Source organism: Pieris brassicae, chromosome 8 (genome assembly GCF_905147105.1).
Source record: "Pieris brassicae chromosome 8, ilPieBrab1.1, whole genome shotgun sequence".
Lineage (NCBI taxonomy): Eukaryota > Metazoa > Arthropoda > Insecta > Lepidoptera > Pieridae > Pieris > Pieris brassicae.
This window is the reverse complement of record NC_059672.1, coordinates 16,693,609-16,717,244: the sequence shown is the minus strand read 5'-3', so window position 1 is coordinate 16,717,244 and position 23,636 is coordinate 16,693,609. Positions and strand designations below refer to the sequence as shown.

General features: G+C 31.9%; 2 protein-coding genes across 3 annotated transcripts; one reads left to right on the top strand and one right to left on the bottom strand.

The window, feature by feature from the left end:
- Window positions 1–162: 162 nt before the first annotated feature.
- On the bottom strand, window positions 163–1,958 carry LOC123713693 (guanine nucleotide-binding protein subunit beta-like protein 1). 2 transcript variants are annotated; one of them, XR_006754227.1, is made up of 3 exons: window positions 1,681–1,958; window positions 474–1,368; window positions 163–427 (listed from the first exon to the last, which is right to left on the bottom strand). XR_006754227.1 is itself a non-coding variant. In XM_045667505.1 (2 exons), the coding sequence occupies exons 1-2, from the start codon at window positions 1,828–1,830 to the stop codon at window positions 550–552; spliced, it is 969 nt and encodes a 322-aa protein (XP_045523461.1). In that variant the 5' UTR covers window positions 1,831–1,958; the 3' UTR covers window positions 163–549. The 2 variants fall into 2 exon arrangements, 1 of the variants encoding a protein (XP_045523461.1); XM_045667505.1 differs by having other exon boundaries at window positions 163–1,368.
- A 386-nt stretch (window positions 1,959–2,344) lies between these two features.
- LOC123713481 (exostosin-2) lies at window positions 2,345–21,883 on the top strand. The gene is made up of 7 exons (XM_045667163.1): window positions 2,345–3,026; window positions 3,333–4,089; window positions 7,057–7,240; window positions 16,079–16,238; window positions 17,094–17,214; window positions 18,049–18,207; window positions 18,957–21,883. Exons 1-7 carry the CDS (start codon window positions 2,491–2,493, stop codon window positions 19,176–19,178), a joined length of 2,139 nt encoding a protein of 712 aa, XP_045523119.1. The 5' UTR covers window positions 2,345–2,490; the 3' UTR covers window positions 19,179–21,883.
- Window positions 21,884–23,636: the final 1,753 nt, after the last annotated feature.

The following is a 23,636-nucleotide window of genomic DNA, read 5'->3' as shown; positions in this document are numbered from 1 at the left end:
TAATTTTTTTAGTAATAATAAAATCACATTGCTGTATAAGTTTATAAGTAATGTAAAATATTATCTAGCCATAAGAACAGTGATAATTTCAATTTTCTAACTCTGTACCTAATCAACATACCAAATAGTTATGTTAAAGTTTTAGGAAAAGAAAACTAAAAGTAATTTTGAATACAATTTAATTTTGTTGAAAGAAAACAGTGCTAAATAAATCATTCAAGGAAAATAGTCATTATTATTATCTTTATTGTAACAAACTTATACTTATTCTAATGACTTGGCCACAATTGGTAGATACCATGTTGTACTTTGTAATTAATTTTGCTTTTGGCAAATACACAAAAAATGAGATCCAATTTTATAGCTGAATGTGACTTTTAGAAATATTTATTACAAATCTAAGTCAACCTTTGATGTTAAAGTAAATTTCTATAATTTGAAGATTGATACATAACAATAATTGTAAAAAAAATTTAATAATGCAAATAATTATTAAAGAATCAATCATTCAAATATCTATGACATTAGACTGAATATAGCTTTCCTTAATCATTGCTTTTGATTGTACAAATCCCAAAGAGTAATAACTCCATCAAGGCCACCTGCCGCCATTATGTTTGCATTCCACATGGATACTTTCTCGGTAGAATAAACAACATCTTGGATTGCTCTCTTATGTTCAGTAAGGACAACTAAAGGCCTTAATGAAAACCATGAGTAGATTCGAATATGGCCATCCCAACCACCAGAAACAAAAACTTTTGCATCAAGTCGAGACTGCACTTTATTAATTCCATGATTTTTTATTGTTATATCTGTACCATGGACCAAGCTCAAGTCTTTTCTCCCTATACTAAATATTTGTATCACATCTGAGGCATTCCCAATGATACCCCTTTGCTGATCTTTACAGAAATCCACTGACATTGGGCATTCCTTAGTTTGGAGTTTACCAATCGCCTGACTAGTGTTGAGATCCCATAGAACAAGCCACCCAGCTTCATACCCTACTAATAAGTAAGACTTTTCTGGTGCTAATTCAATGTATTTCATGCACATTGGATCTCCCAACTTTGGTTCTGAAAATTCTGGTTTTAAACTTCCAATCTTTTCTCCAGTAAAGTTATAAATATATACTTGGGATTCCCTATCAGGTACATATAGTGTTTTGAGTTTTGTGTTGGCTTCAAATCGACAAAAACCAGGGTAATCCATATCAATTAATGTATCCTCTTGATAGCCAGAGTTTGTCAAATTAAATATTTTATAGTTTCCACCTTTTTCTTGAGTAATTAATTGATCTTCTGTATGTAAAAGATGAAGAATGGGAGCTTGACCAACTTTTATCTTTTGTTGCACTCTGTTTGTCTGTAAGCATAAAAACCAATTTATAACATGACTTTAAACTTATTTTTGTGACATGTCTAAAAGGAATTAAATTTACCTATAAATTTTTGCATGCAAATAAATTCTTTGACCTCACTATACTATTTACTTTAAAAGTTATATACTTTACTTATGATAATATTATCATAAAGACATTTTGTTTTTCTGGGTCACAAATTGAGGGTAGTAAACAAAGAGCAGCTGTATGAAGACAAGATAATTAAATAATAAAATTTTCTGCGTAGTTGCACCTTTGTAAACATCACTCAATATGCTTTTGACGTGGGCTCTTACCTGAAGGTTGTATGCATAAACATAGCCATTCTTTGAACCGGCTAGTAACCTCTCGAGACCGCCGGGTAGAAAGTTAAATGCCAAAGAGAAAACCGGTGTATTGTCGACATTTCGTATGGTGTAAACAGGGTCGGGCGGTAACAAAGCCATCGTAGATCAAGCTCAAACCGAAATATTAAACCGGAATATTAAAAGAAAATAAAAAATTAAAATAATTTAAGCCATGAGAAACGAAACCACAACTACGCACAACACAAAACTGACACAAAAACAAAAAATGTTCATTGGCATTATGTTGTGACTTGCTGAAACGTCAAATGTGAGTTTTAAGTTGTGAGTTGTGACACATAAACTTATTATTCATAGCGTCATTTCGGCTGTGATCAAATACTAAATTATGTAAAACTTGAGAATATTTATGCTTACTGGAATTATTACAATAATTAACCCATATATTTAATACCAAATGAAGGGAATTAATAGTATATATATATACAATACAAATGTTGAAGACATAGTAAAACATCAAATTGATAAAAAAAAGTTAGAGATCAGTCAGACAAAATTTATCTGACAGTTATCAACTTTCATTAAAAGTGTCATTGTCATATTAGGTTGTCAGTTTCAACGACATTCGATAGATCGACTCGACGTTTCTCAGAAAATTAAGTTGATTTTGTGTATGGAGGAGGTTTAGCATTGTACAGTGTTTTAAAATTTTAAGAACTTTTGAATGAGAAATTACAGTTTTACATAATGATGGGTGCCATATATAAATTAACAGATCCAATTTAATCGCCGAAATCACAAATGGCTGCGGATTTGCTTTTAAAAACGAGCAAGCAAGCGAAGTATAATATATCGTATAGGAAAATTCTGTATCATAGGTTCTTCGTGGGTCTACTGTTGTTTATAGTGATATCATTAGTGTTTACTGTAGTGTATGTTTTCTCGGGAAGTGCACCGCGGACAAATTTTTATGAAGTAGTAAATTTGGAAGCTGTTAATTTACCTATTCAAAAACTTTCTAATGATTATGCGTTTTCGGCTTCTCGTGTGTTAAATTGCACGTATTGGAATTGCTTTAATGTCTATAAATGTGGCCGAGGAGGGCATGATAAAATAACAATATACATATATCCACCACAAGACTACAGGACTAATGATGGGAGATCAGTTTCACGTTTTTCTAGAGAATTTTTTGAGATTTTAGAAACAATAAAGAGTAGTAAATATTATACTCCTAATCCTGATGAGGCATGTTTGTTAGTGCCTAGTATAGATACATTAAATCAAAACACTTTTTCAAGCTCACATATCTCTCAAGTTCTGCAGTCATTAAAACAGTAAGTTTTTAAAATTCTTGAATTCATTTTAAAACATTTAACAAATCTAGATAGTGTTTGGTGCAGGTTACTTGTGTTAATAAACCATTTCAAAATAAATTCTAAACCATGAAAACAAATTAAAAATTTAAAACAAACGAATTTAAAACAAGTTAAAAAAATTGTATGCGGAAAATTATTATTACTTTACATTGTTGAACTAGCTGTTTAGGATTATGAAAAAAAAACTCTGTGATTGTCAATTTATTTTGAATTTTCGCATAAATATACCTTCTGACTTAAATTGACACATTTTATTTTACACAGTTGGAACAATGGAGAAAATCATCTCATCTTTAATATGGTGCCAGGATCTGAACCAAATTACAATACTGTTCTTGACCTTAACACAAGTTATGCAGTTATAGCAGGAGCTGGCTTTGATACATGGTCTTTTAGATATGGATTTGACATATCAATACCACTCTACAGTCATATTGCTTCTAATATCAACAGTACACAGCCAAAACATAAAGATTACTTAATAATTTCATCACAGATCAATATACCAGAAGATTATTTAATAGAACTTCAAGGTATTGCATCATCATCAAATGATCTATTACTTTTAGACAGCTGTGGGAATGATAGAATTGATTTCACAAAGAGGTGTGAGTACACTACTGGAAAGCAATTTGAATATCCAGAGGTATTAAAACATGGATTATTCTGTTTAGTTGTTCGAAGTGCTAGATTGATTCAGACTGTTCTAATGGATGTATTAGCCTCACAATGCATTCCAATAATTATAGCCGATACTATAGTAATGCCATTCAATTCTCACATTGATTGGAATCGAATAGCAATTTTTATATCAGAGGACAATATAAAAAATGTATTAAAAATCGTACATTCAGTGAGCAATGAACGACGTGGAGAATTATATTGGCAATTAAGATGGGTTTATGAAAGATACTTTGCGAACATAGAGAAAATCACTATGACGACGTTGGAAATTTTAAATGAAAAAGTTTTTCCATTGTCAGCAAGAATGTATGAAGATTGGAATATGCCAGAGCATTTGGTAAGTTTTGACCTTTTGTTAATGTTTTTTGACAACACACCATTCACATACACCCGAAACTGTAAAATTAACAAATGCCACAAATCCGCATATAACAACTATTATCAAAATATTCACAAATATTTTTTTAAATATTTGTCTTTGCTACCTCTACCTAAATTAATAAAAGAATGTACTGACATATTATTTAAATTCGAAATTCACTATAATTTGCTATTAAGAGGGTTTTTTAAAAGGGCCATCATCACCTAAGACTCACGTCATCGCGTTATCAGTCAAGCTCTAGGTCACTTCTAGGAAAAAGCCTTCACCAGTCACGAATATAAGAATTGCAGTCTTGCATTGCAAATGCATTATTCGCATTAACAAAGTTTCATAAAAAAAAAACATTTTAAAACAATGAAAACATTTTTAATGTTTTGTTCAAAAACTGGTGGTTGTATTTTAATATTGATTTAATATAAGATTTTACGATCTGACGTATAAATGATATCAATCAAGAGGGTTATATTGATTAGCTGTAAATATTTGATTGGTAATGATTGCCCCAGATTATATTAACTTAGGTCAGTGTTCATTTAGGTACGTTGTAAAAACATAGTTTATTTATTGCGGCCGCTTTTGTTAGATATTTCTTAATGCCTAAAAAAGTGTTAAACACGACAATTGAATTAATTCTTATATACAAAAAGATGTGTCTTTCATGTTGACATAGTTTTTTCTTTGTCGGTGAATAAATTTCGAATAATATAAAGAGTATTATTAAGTTATTATAACTCATTTATTTGTCATATATCGTGATCAAATTTGAATATTCTAGGAATTTAAAAATACCACGAACTATGATTCGACTGTAGCCGGTATGTATACTGCATAGGATAGCTAATTTCGTGGTTCGAATAGATTTTGTTTTAAATATTTATAAACAATTTAATGTTTTAAAATAATATAATTATATATTTAAATACCATTTAATTATTTGAGTAGTAGAAATAGCTATAATATTTGTTATCGAAACACTAAGATGATTGAAATAAAATATTACGGTTATCTTATTGCCAACTTATTATACTGATCCCAATTCTATTAGGATTATTGCTATTAAAACATTATGGGTTTCATGTATTTATACATGCCAGCAAAACGCCGTTACTTTCAGAAAAATAATTTAACTATAATAATCTCTTTGAGGTCGCAAATGACTTTAATTTGTTGACAAGTCTTACATTGTAGTAAGTCAATCATCTTAATACTTAATATGAAACATAATGTTTGTGAATTAATGAAATGCCGCGTAGCAAATTAGAATTATACTGTCGAAACTCCAGACGTGAGTTTCCGGTTCTCTTTCCGCATAGATTAGAATGTGATGGCATATCTCTATTACCTTTGTTAGTGCGCAGGATTCGCAAAGGCATTCATATCTCGAATAAAAAAAACATACGCGAACCTCCTTCAGGTTTCAAATTAATTTATGTAGAAATTAAATGGAACATCTTTACAAAGTCTACAATATCTTCAGGTAATTGAGCAACACCACTTCAGCGTCACTCAAAAGGGGTTCCGTAGTTCTAAGTATAGTTTAGGGATATGAGTATGTATTAATAACTACCATATTTCTCCAGCATAAAAGTAATTTGGTTTTCAAAGTGTTCGTTAAGATAAACAGCCTATTTTTTTTAAATTTCACTTTCTTATTTAATTCAAGCCTTTAGACCCTTGACCTAGGGGTTAAGTAACGTCAAAGGTAGGTTTGATAAGTATGTGACATGGACCGATAGACAAGACATGATCAAGTGTTCCATTTTTGGAAATGGAACTACATAAAGTAACTTCTGAAGTCACATTCGCCTTACTTATCAGCTGTGTTAGATTATAATCTAGGCTACATGATATCTAAATCGCGCTCACGCATAAAACGCAAACCATTGTTATCTAAAGCGTGATCCAATACAATGTTAATCGAGTAAGACAGTTTTCTCTTGATATTATCGTGTTCGATTATTATTTATATACATATATCATCGTATTTAGACCGGTAACATTGTTTCTGGTACTCGAGCCTGCGAAGACAACTGGCCAATACCCACTAAAACCACGACAATGCCGAATTGACCGCATTTCGGAGGCTTCGAGTCCGCTATCGTATCGCCTTGGCATTTCCGTTGCAATTATATTGCTACAAAGTATTTTACTACTGTCTGAAATGCAGTACCTATTCAGCCGTTAAAGATAACTTAGTTTTTTTTAAATAGGTGTACTGCCTATATCGCAATCTTTAAGCCAGACTTCATCCTTATATTAAGATACGTATTAAACAATTATTATAGTACTACTTGTACTATAAAAGGTAGTAACAATTTTTTTCTAGTAGTTTTTAACAATTGGTACGCTCTTTCCTTGTCCCTATGTCGAGTTGCTTCGGAAATACTTCAGTGGTTCCACATATTGATGATTTATTGTTATTCAATACATTATTTGGATTGGACGCAAAAACCCAAGATAGATTGCAATGAGCGGTTAAAGTCAATACGATTCAGGAAAACGTACTTAAAGAACTTACAGGCCGGCGATTCAATTGCGAGTCTTCTGACACAGACTGCTTGAGTAATACTGATAACTATTGTCCCCTGGCTCGACGTCGGGATGACTAAGCAAATAGTTTCATTATTTAACGCGAAACTTAGGTATTCAATAATCCAGTTGATGTTCGAAGAGACCCTCCGAGAATAGTCAGGTTCTTGCTGAATTTTGGCTCTGATCTGGCTATGTAGGTAGGTCTATGTGCTAATTTAATTAAGTTTTAAGTTTTACTTGTCAAAGCAGATGAAAATCTTTTGTGTATAATGTACCCCGTACTACCTGAATTATGTTGATTTATTGTTTCTTTGTTTTTGTTAATCGAAAAAAAATTTTTACGTATCAACGCTACGGAGGATAATTCGAAATGTAATTGTTTGGTTGCAGTACGGGCCCGTAAATCCTCTGTTCCTCCCAGTAACAGCACCGAAGGCGCCAGGCTTCACGGCTGTCATATTGACATATGACCGCGTTGATAGTCTGTTTACGCTCATCAGAAAATTGGTACGAACGCCCAGCCTCGCGAAGATTTTGGTTGTATGGAATAATCAGAAATTGCAACCACCGCCTGGTAAGTTTTTTAATCGTTATACCATCACTTTAGATTCAGACGAAACTTAGCGTTTTGTCACCCCCATATGTCAAAATCGATTTAAATTTTGACAGATAGAAGACATAGTTCTTGTTAAGTCGTCTTCTGAAACTCACCCTAAAGATTCAGAGAAGATTTGTGAATTATTTTTTGTTGTATTCAAACTAAAGAATTACTTTAATTAATTGTTAGGAATAGAGATGAACTATTCGCCTATTTATTTATAATATTTGTTAAATGTAAAATACAAATACGAACGTATAACAAGTTAAAAAAAGTTTTGTAATTATCATACGCGGCATGTGAAATAGTTGCTTGCATTGGAAACCTGCCATCGACGCGCATGAAAAGTGTCAACTTGACAAGTTCCGGCGATAACATCCAAACCGTTCGACCTACGTTTCTTTTTAAAAAAATCTATTGTTTTTGGGTATGTTTAGAGATTTGTCTATGATCAGTGTTACTGGTCATTAATTTATTAATTAATTCACTCTCTACAAAGCACTTCTAGCGTGCAAGCATATAAAATGATGTTCAGATAAAATTAGGAATGGTGCTTGAAAACAATTAAAATTATGTATTTTATATTCAAGAATGCCGGTAATTAGGCCATGAATGCCTCATTATTATTCCTTTGAATCTAACGTTTTGTCAAAAGTATAATTGATATTTCTATAATGACAACGGCAAAGGTACCTTTCTTTGAGAATTAGGTCATACCAATTGTGATGACGACAAAACATGACCTTTCTATAGAATTTGCGCTGCAATTATTCGTAAATTCCTTTATAAATTTATTGAAACTATAGTTATAAAATCGTGTAATAGTAGGGCTGAATGCTTTAAGTTACCACGATATTGTATCTACTAACTTCCTAGCCTCCTTATCCTAGCATCCTAATTCTCATTATAATTATCTACACGAGTTATGAATCTATAAGAAATTTATTAAAATTATATAGAAACAGACAACAAATGCTAGGAATACACTTATCGGCAAATCGGCATAATAAAATCTTAAACCTCATTAAGCGTTACAAACAAGTTTATCGTTAAAAGACTGTTAATAAATACCTATAATCAATAAACTAGAGTTCATAAAATGTTTAATTTTTTTATCTAAAAGCTCTTGGCTGTGAAATGCATACACAGCTTTTTTAAGTAGCTGTTCGGTAGCCTCTATGTTGGAAGACGGACTATAAAGGGCGTAAAAGGTCAAAACTATCAGCGAAATGTGTTGATAGCTCGCCGTTCAAGCTATAATTGGTTTCATGAAGTTTTGAATCGTCTATCCTCAACCGTGATGGATTGCATGTTCGAAACAAATTTGCTGAAACTGAAGTGTTTTGACGGTGTTAAATAATACCTTGTTTGAAAAACAATACAAGCGTGGATAGTTATGTCCGCACGCACCGTGTTTCGAGAGTGAAATTAAATATTTAGATTGTAATATCACTTGTATTCGCAACATAATAGAAACCATTTTTCACTGGACGCTATTGGACATTAATCGAAATACACTTTCAATGTTTTTTCAATGTATCGTTTTTTGCTTTGTCGTTTTGAATGTATATTGTAATAATATTTTCTGTATGTTTTTCTGGTTGTATTTATTCAGTGTATAGGACTGTGAAAATTCAATCGTGTTCTGAAATAGGACAAGCTTTTGTTGAAATATTTTTTTATAATAAAATAAATGTTACAGAGTGCCGATTTTTCCAGCCTAGTAAAGCGGTTTCACCGTTTGCAATTTCAACTGTTTACACTTACTAAATAAACACTCATAAGGGCCCACAATACTTGCCCTTTCAGACTTAGTGCAGTCTCTAACAGGTGGTCAACAAGGTATTGTTCAAAGTCTTATACAAAGCGAGCTAGTGTTCGAGTCTCTAGGCTCGAGTATGCTTTTACTGAAAACGTTTTCAAATACGTTTTTGCCTAGAAGTCGAGTCCCGTGGGCCTGTCTGTGATATTAATTTATTTTTATAGGGAAATCATTTCAGAAGCCAATAGCGATTAGGATTTTAATAGAGAAGTCTTCGTACGTAATTTCAAGTTACAGTTACATCAGCGCTACGGATATTATATGAACTTTTCCGAGTTGTTAGTACTAAGCGAATCTAGTCCTACTTTATTTTAATCGGTAATTTTAATTGGTATTAGTTATAAATAGTAATGTTAGCTTAGTGGCGGCGACCCTCATCCCGTAGGTCGTAGGTTCGATCTCCTGTGCACCAATGGACTTTCTTTCTGAATGCGCATTTAACATTCGCTCGAACGGTGAATGAAAACCTTGACGAAACCGGCTTGCCCAAAGAGTCGAGGGCGTGTCAGGCGCAGGAGGCTGATCACTTACTTGTCTATTAGATTGACAAATGTCCATGAACACATACAGAAATGTGAGGCCCAGACGTAAAAGGTTGTAGTGCCACTGAAACTTACAAGTTTTTGTTGTTGTCTTATTCCAGACTTATAATTCTAAGAATATTACTATAAAACCCAGTATATTACTATAGATTCAGTAATTCTAGAGGCGATTTCTATTGTGAAATCAACTACGAATCAATTGACTGTCATACTAGCGATCCGCCCCGGCTCCGCATGAGTAGATAAATATTCACGATGATTTCACAATCGTTTTTAGCGTGTGACTTAAAGAAAGGTCTGTCAACATATATATATATATATATAGCGAATTGCGTCCCGGCCATGAATATTGTAAACAAAAAAAATATTACCGATGTAGACGGGGCGTGGCGTAGCTCGCGAGACGCGTAACGCACCATTCGGGAACTACTTTATTGTAATAATATATTGTATCTTCTAAAAGTAAAATTTAGAGAAAATAAAAATTTGAGAGATAGAAAAAGTCTCTGGACACAATGGCAAAAAATAAACATATAGCCTTTCAGATCAGTAACTCGTTTATTATTTCATTACGCTGCGTAATGATTAACTGAGGTTTGATTGAAAGAAAATAATTTTTTGACCGGATCAAAGCTATTTGTATTATTGAAAACTTAAAATTATTTATTTATATTATTAATTTTAAATTTTTGCGACGTTTCGCGTGCTTTACAGTGTGCGTGGTCACGGTGACTGAAGACACAAGGTGTTGAATGTCAAAAGTATCACAGCTGCAGAGAAAGTTGTGTTGTCTGTATTTATTTCCCCGGAGTTGGTATCGACTCAAAGATGACGGGTTTTTGCAGAAATGACTCACGGTGTCCTCTATTTTCGCGGATTGTTTGTCTTGGGGTTTTAATTAAATATAATTGGATGCCAGGTGTTTGATAATTTTCGAAAATTTTAAAATTATGTAAATAATTATAAGTTTATAATAATACAAATAGCTTTAATCCGGTTAAAAAATTGTTTTTTTTTTCAATGTGTAAAAGCTATGTTAACCAAAGACTAAGTATGATTATTGATTTTCATATGTATTTTTTTCGAATTTGTCGTCTTTGAGTTTTGAGCTTAGCAACACATTTTGCCAAACATTTTTATAAGATTAAACTTTTAAATAAGTTGAGGGAAGAGTGCACCAATGGGGTTCTAATAATAATATTTTCTCGCCCCGTAAATGTAGACATCATGTATTAACTAGAATGTCCCGTTTTCTAGAACGTTACACAACTGAAATCTGCATTCATTTCAACTTGACATGTCCAATGTGTGCTCAAGTGGTGAGTGTGACGTGAGAAAAATAACTAAATCAGTGACACGTGATTGGGCAAAGAAAGCTGATAACCTAGTTGGGTATGAAAGATACCTTCATCACGGCATCACCTTGATAACTGGAATTCTGACAAGGTCTTTTTGTGGACTAGCGAACTGTAGGATCTACACCCGGTGGGGTGATCCGGGGGAGACACGACTCCAACTCTTTAAAAAAACAGCAGACTCCTCTGTCAAAGGCCGGCAGCGCATCCACTAAAGTTCATGGGCTTCGATGACTGCCCTTTTTGGAAGTCCCGTAAGCTCGTTTGTCCTCCTTGTAAAAAATTAATTAAAATCATTATAAACTGCTGAGTTTAAATGGAGGCTTTTTTATTCGAAACTGCCGCCAGTCTCGTGTCATGTCTAGTGCCTCATGCACTTAGCGGAGCGGACGTATTTTATGCCGTGGTTGACATAAAAATGAACCGAGATTTTTGTTAAACCGTAAAGTTTCGTATAGCTAAATCATATACAATCGTTTATGCATTTTTGAAATGGAAATATGGAAATGATTTCGCCATAGTTGATATAAGATAATGAACGTTTGAACTACTGATGTAGCCATTTCATATTATTAGGAAGCGTGCTTCAGAATTTTGTTGAGTTAGGGATATTTGTGCTGCGGCCAACGAATCCCTTTACAAAATTAGACACAAGAAGGTTTTTAAACTCGGTCAGTCAGTCTCTTTAGGAATCATTACATTATTATTTTTATTTACGTCAATGTCTCATAAAAAACATTTTTTTTATAATTCTAAATTCAAAATAGATAATTCGAATATTATGGGAGTCATTGTACGTGCTAACTGCTGAGTCTCATTTCTGAATCGAACCCTAAGACTTATCAAAACTATAAATTTAGTAGATGTTTTATCATCCATTTTCTTTTATCCATTTATATTATTACTTTTATATGATTTATGGTTATAAATCGAATATGTACGCGTTTATTTCAAGAAAATATTGTTTAAATATTAAAATTGTTGATGAAAATGCTCAGTCGCGTGTAAATGCAAGTGGAATCGTAAGAAATATATTATGAAACGTATTTGTAAAACGCTTTTATTAAACTGCAACGTTTAATAAAAGCGTGAAAATGAAATGATGAAATGATTACTATTTACTCGCAATTCGTTATAAATGTGAAAATAAAGATACAGCCTTTAAAAGAAAATTATTATACATTGTTCAAAGAACTCTAATGTTCGTTGTTAATAGTTAGGGTTGTATATGTATATATTTCCATAGGCATGTCCTAATATTTAGATAAAATAAATAAAATAGACTAATATTAGTAATGTTGTATGTTGACACGTAAACCCAACAAATACCAATGGGAACCGATAGCGGAAACATTTGTACGTCTGGTAATTTTTCTTTATTGAATTTGTAAAGTAATTCTTCGTGATAATTTCCCGTATTACCAAGTGTTAATTGCTCACGAAGATAAATCCGTTGATACATAGCTGGGGTTCGAACGCAATGGCTCATTAGGGAGGTTACACGTTTAACTGGGCTAACACGACTCTGCCACTCTAGAGCTGGTGGTGTGGGATTAACATAATAATATGAATACCTGAAACCATCGTAACTGTCTTTGTCGGCAAAAGATTTCAGATTTAAATGGGTACGACGATCTACATAGATAAAAAAAATCAATCGCGCTACAAAGTTTTTAGGTCTGGGCCTCAGATTTATGTATCTGTTACATGATCATTTGTTAATCGAATAGGCAAGTAGGTGATCAACCTTCTGTGCCTGTCGTGTAAAGGCAAGCCGGTTTCCTTCACCGTCAAGCTAATGTTAAATGCGGACATAGAAAGAAAATCCATTCCGGGGATCGAACCTACGACCGCAGGGATGAGAGTCGCACGCTGAAGCCACAAGGCCAACACTGCTCTACATAGATACTTTGTTGAATTATTTATGACGAACTCAGGGTAAATTTGTCTTCATAATAAAGCTTGAAATTGTATACAGGAACTGTATGCTATATTTAAAGAGAGTATTGTGTTGGGTAACGCTGAAAAGAAAATTGAGTTTTTGTTTACTTCTCTTTAACTAGAGATGTGAGACATAATGGTGCATAATGGCGTAGTTGTAATTACAGCAGGGCAAAAGAATATTATATTTTCAAGGAATAATTTATCACGGCGACTGTGTCTGCATTATCATACAGATAAACTCCACAGCATATCTACGGTTTACGTAAATTATACGTACGTATTAGTACGATAGCGGATTTTTTTTTGGGTTGGAAGAATTTTGAAGTGTGTGAAAATTATGTATCGATTGTCTTGTTAACATAGCTTGTATTTTCCGTTATATAACAAAATGCAGTCGTTATTTAAAACTCAAGGGACCAGAGATAAATTTCAAATCCAATAGTTCAAAATATTTAAACGCTTGCTGTGTTTAAATATCCACAAGGGAGAGGGGGACTCAAGTAAATAATAGTTTGATTAAAATTGCAAAGTTAAAATACAAAATATCAACCGCGTACTACCACTATGTGGAACCAGCTGCTTACTGAAGTATTTCCGAATACGACTTAGGGTCCTTCAAGAAAAGAGCGTACCAATTCTTCTTCGATGTGCCGATATCATTTAGGTGTGCCTGTATGCCTTCTATTACATTAAAAACAATCGTCAATTATTCATTCTACCTTATTATTATATATTAACAATTAAATACAATAATTCACAAGTTTTTATTTTGAAGTAGGTAATGTTTTATTAACTGGGCGGCCTCCTGTCTGTCATTGTCACGATGTAGTTAGCAACTAAAATACTGGAATGCGAACTTACCCATAACTTATTTATGTATGCAACTTATTCCTTTAACTTCAAATTACCAATTAACATTGATATTATTCAATTTAGTATTGTCTTTTGTTAAATAGCTTTTACACATTAAGAAAAACACTTTTTGAACGGATTGAAGCTATGTATTATTATTAAAAACTTATAATTATTTACATAATTCTAAATTTAAATTTTTCGAGTATTTTTCAAAGGACCGACAATAAAATCAGAGTATCGAGAGATATAAATAAACGAGTGTCAAATTATCGAGAGTCCACTGTAGTATTGTATGGTACCAGCAGCCTCTAACAGTTCGATAACTTTAAATTTTTCCACGATTACAAAATGTGTTAATTTTCATAGTAGTGACGTACTCCATAAATGATATTTTTAAATAAATTGATAGAACCACATTTTTTTTATTTATTTGAGAACAAAAATTTAGATTTTAATAATCATATTTGTTTTTGTGTGTTGTGTACAAATTAATTGTTATTAGAAAGTCAATTTAACGTAAGTCATATTTCGACTGAACTACATATTTGCAAAACAAAACAGAATCAAAGTTTTCCTTTAATAATATTCTTGTCTCTCTTTTTCCCTTTTAATTAATTAGGTTAACCGTAAATATCAAGGGTAAAGCAGTGTTAATCCATCAAATAGATACAATCTTTTGAAAAATATATAGATAGCAAATTTCCAAGAAATTTTCATAAAAACTGTTTTAACGCTATAATTAAATTACAAACTTCATTAAATTAAACATCAGTTTTTTTTAATTTTTATAAGTTTAGAGTGACGATTTATTAACTTATATTATGTATATTATGACGACTTTATTCGAGTTTCATCCCACAGAAATATATAAGGTAAAATTTGTATCAAATGATTTTTTGCACGTAATTTAAGAAGATTTCAATTCAAAACAAATGAAACTTCTAATATATCATAATTATGTTTTGAAAATAACGTAACTTACTTTAAATTTATCTATATTTTTTTCGGCAAATATAATAACTAGACGACCCGGTGAAGTTCGTATATAATATACGTAGTTCGTATAAAAAAATAATCTGCCTTTATACTATAGCTCTGAAAAACTAATGTATAAATATATGACAACCAAGTGACAGTATTTTTATTGCTAAAAATACAGCTTTTATTGGAAAATTCAATTGTTGTTTCTAGTATTGTTTTTTACTTAACTTCCACAAATATTTCAAGATTATAATAACCCAAATAGGTCGAGCCATTCTCGAGTTATAGCGAAACAAACGAACGGCAACTAACTTATATTTATATGACATTTATAATATATCGCAGCCAATTCAATTTCAATGTACAGCCTAGCCTTTTAAGTAAACGGCGCCGTTTAACAAACGGCCTCAAAGATAAGCAGCCTTAGCGTTTATTACAAAATTTAATAAACTAGATGGCTAATGTTTAGGCCATTCTTACGATCCAAATCATTTGCGTAGCTGTTTTATGAAATGGCTGAATATCATTCAGGCCGCTAGTTAAACGACGCCGCGGCCGTTTAGTTAAACGCGTTGGCTGCGATATATATATATATATATATATATATTAAATATTTGACACAAAACAGGCTATAGTCGAACGTAGATTAGGGCCTATTACTGAATTTAAAATTAACTATTAAATTTTATCCTTATTAAAAATCATCTTTAATAATAAAAAATAGGACTTTGTTGTAAAAATATTATCAGTACAAAGGAGAACGAAACGCAAATCACGATATTAAAACGATTGAAGCTTTATTGAAAAGAAAATGATTGCCTTTGCGAAATCTGTCAGTTTCAGTTTGCTAACATTATTTTAAAGCTCGTATTGCAACTCGTAACCACGCAGAATTTTCTTTCATCGGAATAAATGATTTTACAGATCTTAAATACTTCACAGTTATTTCTTAGTGTACAAATTGATGAATATATGAATAGATAATAAATAAATACATAAATAACATTGTTGGTAAAAAAATTGTTTTAACATATGCTTAAATGTCTTTACTGTACGAGCAAGTTTTTTTATTATATTATACACAAGTATTCGTTGTGTCCCTTTATAGGTAAGGAGAGATTTGACACTCCCGTGCTGCATAGCTCGGCCACAGATCTGCCTGATCATAGGTTATATATTTAAAAGTATTATTGTACATTTCTAATGAAATACTGCTGCATAATCGAATTTCAAACGATAAATCGATATTAATCGCCGACTAACATTTCTGTTATGTAATTGAGTAGTGATAATAATAGTAATTTCATTTTTCCAGCTTCCGAGTGGCCAGTGATTAACAAGCCGTTGAAAGTGATACGAACAAAAGAAAACAAGCTGTCAAATAGGTTCTTCCCCTACGATGACATTGAGACTGAATGTCAATTGACAATTGACGACGATATTATTATGTTGACCCCCGATGAATTGGAGTTTGGGTAAGTTTAATCTTCTATTTTAATTTAAAGATTTGTCTCAAATCTTTTCATACATCTCTTTGTCTAGCTAAAAACAGCGAAATCAGGAACTTTTTTGTTTAAAAATATGTAATAAAAAAAGCTTGTTGCGAAATTGTTTGTCGTGAAAATCCTTTTACAGACAATCGATGTTTTACGGGACTTAAAAAAAAATTGTTTTCTAATTTATTTTCCCGGGATCATTTCTCGATCGATACTGCTTATTAAGTATAGGCTTGTATACTACAAAATTACATCAACTTCGGAATGCCGTACAATACTGAAACGATCAAGACCTGAGTTTCGATATAAAGTCAAAGTCAAAAATCATTTATTCATATAGGTAACACAATGTACACTTATGACCGTCAAAAAAAATACATTAAATGCTTCTAATTTTACATTTACTGCCAGTTCTCAAATCAAGGGCGTAGAACGGAAGAGAAGAACTGGCAATAAACTCTCACCCACTCTTTTTAATATAATAATAAAATAAATTAAAAACAAAGATTTGTCTCAGATTGTCAAAGATCCTCTATCAGCAGGAGGCATGGTGAAATAGGAACACGCACTTATATTTTCGTGGGAACAACACGCAAATACATAGTCGAAATAACTAACATCACCGCATAAACGAATTCAAGTCCCACCACTCACCACAAGTAGCACCCGTTCACGAGTATGAATCATTATATAACAAAATAAAATGACAATATAACCTTTAAAACATTAAATTTATATTAGAAGAATGTATTTTAATTAAACGCGAGACACTGAAACTAAGAAAATTATTATTTTTAATGGTGAAATTTAAATATGTTTGTCAAATATTTCCAGGTTTGATGTGTGGCGAGAGTTTCCAGATCGGATAGTGGGTTTCCCGTCCCGTCTGCACGTGTGGGACAACGTCACCGCCACCTGGAAGTACCACAGTGAATGGACGAACGAAATATCTATGGTATAACATCTTTGTTTTATTAGTCTGTGTCCATAACGACTACTATATGCGGAATCGAACTCAGAAAATACGGGAGGCGATATTCAGTAGCAGGAATTTATCTATCACAATTAAAATTAATTTTCATAGCTTCTTCTACATACATTATCAAATAACAAATATGTAAAGTTTCATAATAATGATTTTAAAAATAATCTAATTAATAGTGCGTGCTGCTCTCTTCCCTGCGGCCGTAGGTTCGATCCCCGGCTGTGCACCAATGGACTTTCTTTCTATGCGCATTTAACATCCCTTAACCGGCTTGCCTTAAAACGAAAAAGACGACGGTGTCAGGCACAGAAGGCTGGTCACCTACTTGCCTATTAGATTAAAACATTATCATGAAACAGATTCAGTAATTTGAAGGCCAGACTTAAAAAGAGGTTGTAGCATCACTGATATTTTTTTATTACCATTTTGGTTACTCTGTTAAAAAATAAACAATTGCGTTAATGCTATATTCTGTGTCAATGTATAAATACCGCCTTTAACAAAACTTTTTTTGCGTCACAAAAACATGTTTCATTATGATTCATGATCATTAGTAATTAAATTTCGATATAAAAAATGTAATACATAAATTATTAAGTATTTCTCGTTAATGTTTCAATTGTATTTTGTTGTTATGCTACTATATGTTATCTATATTACCTTTTATTAAATTAATATTGTCCTTAACGCGTTATACACTTCACTAGACTAAACTAAAATATTCTAAATAATAATTATTTACTCACCCACTGGTATATAGAAATAGTATTTTTGAAAAAAACTAATCGTTATACATAATCAAAGGTGTTAACTGGAGCAGCGTTTCACCACAAAATCTGGTCGTGGTACTACACACATAAGATGCCTTCTGAGATCAGGCAATGGGTGGACGACAACTTCAACTGCGAAGATATTGCAATGAATTTCCTCGTAGCTAATGTCACAAGGAAGGCACCTATTAAGGTATTTTTAATGTTTTTTCTGGATTTTCGTAGTTGTAGGATGTAGGATCGTTCAATAAATTTAGTCATAGAATAACACAGTTAATAAATCTGGTATATAAGCATCAGTCAATATATTCAAAACTCGGACATAATTTCCGAAATCTAAGTACAATCAGAAACTATGTTTACAGAGGTTCAAATTTTTTTTTACATATTTTTCTACGGTCCTATTGAAATTACGGCACGTTGAAATGGCATGATCTGTATTATAGTCGTAAGTTACGTGTTTTTTCTTTCTCTTCTCACCTGATGTTAAGTGAAACCTCCGCCCATGGACACTCACATTGCCAAAGGGCTCGCAATTGCGTTGCCAGCTTTTCAAGAAGCTTGGCTCTTTTCTTGAAGGACCCTAAATCGAATTGGTTCGGAAATACTTCAAAACGTGAGATTCAATTGCTTTACATAGGTTGTCCATATGCACACACGGTAGAATTGCTGTGTGTATTTATTTATTTATTCATTTGAAACAAACAGATACATCTCTAAAAGTAGAAATCAGAAAAGAAATATAAACATAAAATTAAAGCATTGGATATATCCACAAAAAGTTTCACTGATAAAAAAAGGATATAAAGCAAAAAAAGGATATAAAGCAAAAAACGGATATAAAGCAAACAAACGGATATAAAGCAAAAAACGGATATAAAGCAAAAAAAAGGATATGTCTATAGCTTGGATGTTAAATTTCTATTAAACGTAAAATTTCAGGTGACACCCCGAAAAAAGTTCAAATGCCCTGAATGTACGAATACTGAAATGCTTTCGGCGGACGCTAAACATATGACGCAGCGCTCGGCTTGCATCGACAAATTCACGAAAATTTACGGACATATGGCCTTAAAATCGGTCGAATTTAGAGCTGACCCACTGCAATATAGAGAAACAGGGTCTGGTATACCCCAATTGTATCCAGAAATTGGCGCTTTGTGAGTATTGATAACCTGTCGATATTAATATTACCTGGAGGCTTAGAAAATCCAGCGTTAAAATTCGCCTGTAAATTGTACTTTGTTGGTACCGGTTCATTAGTATTTATAAAGAAATAAAATATGGTTTAAAATTGCAACTTTAGGAGCTGCTTTTTAAAACAGTGCGTGGTCTGAACGTGAGTCTAACCTCGTCGGGCTTGACGATTTTTAAATTAATAATATGACGTACGAAACGAATACGTGCGCGTCGCGTACGTTGCGTATCGTACATACGCAACGTGTTTATGAGTAAATTAAGATAAAAGTTTGAATGAGCTGGCCTATAGATGTTCGTTAAAGGGTGCGTAGATCAAGGACGGTCAAGTTTAAGCAAATCTTTTTGGTAATTTGTACGTTTCAATGTCGCATAAAGTGTAAGGAATTGTTATTTCATATGAAAATCGTTCTGTTCGTGATGTCAATCTAGATATTTAATTTTTAGTCGCCTTTGACTGGAAATGGACTTGTAATGTCTGATTTTAACATTTTATTATGTTTAACATCTCGATTGACAATACAATTGCAGCGCTCCTAGTTTCGGATGTGTGGACAATAAATTTCGAAGGCTGTAAGCAAAGTAAATGGGAATCGTCCCATGTACCAGGGTAAAGTAGAATTAATGACTCATTTATATCCTTAACACATTAACAGTATTTACCTTATATTTATTTTATTGGAAAGAAATATTTCGCATAATACTTGCAATAATAATTTCAAATTGACTACATGAACTCAATATATTTTATCTGTGCCATTTTATTTTGAAACATGGCAGCTATTGTAGAATTAGTTTCATTATTTTTAGTAATACTGTGTGTTACATTTACATAATTTAAGTATTTATGGCACAATCGAATAAGTACATGAAAACCCTGATATTTTAAAGTCCCAAGCATATCCGTCGATAGTGTATCTTTAATATAATACTTGTAATTATAATATAAGGAAGGCTGAATTAGTCCCCATGCCGCCGTAAGAAGGCGTTATATTAAATTTTCCTATCTTTATAGTCTTGATTTTATATTTATTAACTTTGATAATAAACAAAAAAAATTACATGTATTGCGAGCTTCTGTTTGATAAAATTGTTTGGGTTTATTAATATCCAAACAATAGGACCTTAAAGCAATACTAAACATTATTATTATTAATAGTTGACGCAAGTACCCAGAAAGTCGATTCCCGGCATAATAACTGTAAAACGTGTACAAAAAAAGTCAGATTAAGTGTTTCATGCTCCATAAATACAAAAAGTTATGAATTATAACAAAATGACTTGTTTGCAATTTTATTTTTGTTACAGTAAATAACAATAACTGAGTTTTCATAGAAAATATTTTATTTTGTAAAGGAATGGATATTTGAAAGAATTGTAACGAATGTCACAAATCATCATAAAATATAATTTGTATTATATATTTCATAGATATAATTGGAGCTAAAATTCGATATTGTGTTAGAAGTATGCCCCTAGAAGTGTAAAAATCAAATTCTAAATTATTACATTTGAGAAATGTAGTTTAGGTATATACATACATACATACATATCGGTGCTTGTAAAAAGAAAGATTATTCCAAAATGAAAATGTAGATAATATATGGAGAACGCACGAATGTAGATGATAGTTGTAGAAAGCAATTATTTTTTGTATCGATTTTTCTTTAGCCAAGTAAATATTATTTAATCTGTGGTGAGAACTAAGAAAAGATTTTTCTATCGTACAAAGATTTTTTTTTTAAGTGCCGTCAACTTTGACAGCTCGATTGATCATTGTAAAATAACGCCATCTATCGGCGATACTTTGCTATTGTTTTATTTATTGAGAAATAAATACAAACAAAAGAATTCCATAAATATCATTAGATGACAGAGAAAGCATTACTTTCAAGACACTACGATAGAAAAACCTTATTTTAAATGATTAGTAACTTAGTTTGTACGAAAACGCCATCTTGTATAGTTTATTCCACTACTCATTTGACTGATGTCAATAATGTATAATGTTAGATAGCGTAATAATTTACTATAAGTATAAAATATTTTTTACTTTTATAAGATTCCTTATTTCTGTTAATTTTAAGCACCGATTTTATATGCCATTTACATCATTATTTATAAGTTTTTGTACAGTCAATGAATTTTATTTAAGTCGCTTAGAACATCGTAGCCAAAGAAATTGACAGCTAGTCTTGTGAAATCATTCACATTTAAATGAGTTAGAGGAAGTTACCAACGTTATTTAAACGACAGACTGAACTATCACTGTGTGTTAGATAATTGCTAGAATTAGATGTAGGTGTTGTCGGTCTTATTTGAGTCGAAATGTTGGTAACATTATTGTATAATTTGTACACGAAATTATGAATTATTTACACATGAAATGTGTGAAAAGGCCTAAATTTTATTTCAAAGTTGATTTGTCTAAATTTTAGGCACAATTGTATCAACCTTATATGTTTGTAAATGATTTTACATCGTAACGTCGGAATAAGTACATATTTTGAGTTATTTTTAGATTTTGAATATTTTAATATCACACAAGATAATTTATGTGTTTGTAGAAGTGTGTTTAGTGTAAGTGAGTACTTAATAGATTATTTGTTGCATTGTACAGTGTGTAAATAGTTTATTATACTGTGTATAAAAGAAGACATATCAATTTCTAAGTGGTTATTTTATTTCGCATCAACCCTTTACTAATTAAAAAAAAATTATAATTTTATTGAAAACAAACAGTATAAACTGTAAAAAAACAAGTTCTCTTTTATGCCACTAGATGGCTCTGTTTCGTTGATTAATTTCAAATTCTCTATCTTAAATTTTATTTACATGATCTTTATTAAGTTTATATTATGTAAGGTTTATGTGAACTTGAAGTGTTTTAAGCCATTTCAGTTTAACAATCGTTCAGAGGACGAATGAATTAATATGCAATAATGACAATAATTTGGTGGCACTATGACTTTTATTTTAATGTAGACAAGTAGGTGATCAGCCGTCTGGAACATGTAAATTTTTGATTAAAGACATGCCGGTTTCCTCAGAATGTTTTCATACGAGCGTTTGATGCGCATATAAACAAAGTCCGTTGGTACAGCTAGGGATCGAACGTACGACCTCAACTATGAAAGTGAACACTGAAGCCACTACATCAACACTGCTCATCGATTACATGCAAACAATTAATTTATGAGTAATAGTAGTAGGTAGATAGTTATAAAAACAAATACACGACGAATGTATTACAACAAACCGTTTTTTTGGAGTAACTTAAAAGTGGTTAACATTAATTTTAAACTAAAATATTTATGTTTCAATACCACTTAAATAATCAGTACATACTACAATAATCGGTATCAGACAACAGGTAAACTAACCAAGTACCGGTTATGGGCGTAATCTTGTTTTTACGAGAATTAAGACTTCAAAACATTTAACACCAGACAACAGAAACCGTATGTGAACCTGCTTATATCTATCTCTATTTATTTGTCAGTATCATTACGTTTCATTAAGATAAACCAAAAAGTATTTGTGTCATAAATTTTCGTATTCTTCTCCATATCATAACCTTAAAATAATGTAGTTAAGTGTATTGGTTTATAATTTCCTACTAAGTTCCAGATGTATTAAACACGTGGGCGACAAGCTACCGTCGCAAGCGCATTGTTCCATAAACAGCTATTATACTATCACATAAATTAGTGCGACCATAACTGATTTAACTAGAGTGCTTTTGTTTCAAAATTATCATTATATTTAGTAGAATTTACGCTTTCTATTGGCATAATTTTCTTGCTGAAGTTAATAATGTTGATTGTTTGTAATAATTGGTTGATTGCAATAGATAGGTATTTTATATACCATAATCAGTTTGTATATCTTGTGCGATCTGAACAACGCTTAACAAGCAATGGTCGGCTGCATACATAATGGGTCACTGACATTTTTAATGTAGGATATTCGTGTTCGAAACCTATTCCTTGTAGGGCTTTTCTGCTAGAAGCATTGAACAAATCAATATCCGGCTAGATAGTTTAACACATAAAATAAATACTAGTTAAATGTAATATTATTTAATTTTCTTTTAAAATAACAGACCTGCCAACAAAAACCCTTTATTGATTCACTGGCCATCAAACGCATCTGTAATAACTAGTCAACCAAAGTGGCGGCTTACCAATAATATGCAATTATCATTGTTTATAATTGGCATGGTCAATGGGAAATCCTACTAGCCGGAGTTTTTAAGTATAATTAATAGTAAAATTAACTAAACGTACATTAGTAATGAATATAATTAGTATGGTAATATGGTCTGGTATCTAAGTTTGTATTAAAATTCTTAAGAGTACTGGGTGCTTAAGTACCTTTTTACGATATCGACATGCGCTTTTTTATTCATGACTTTGTACCTAA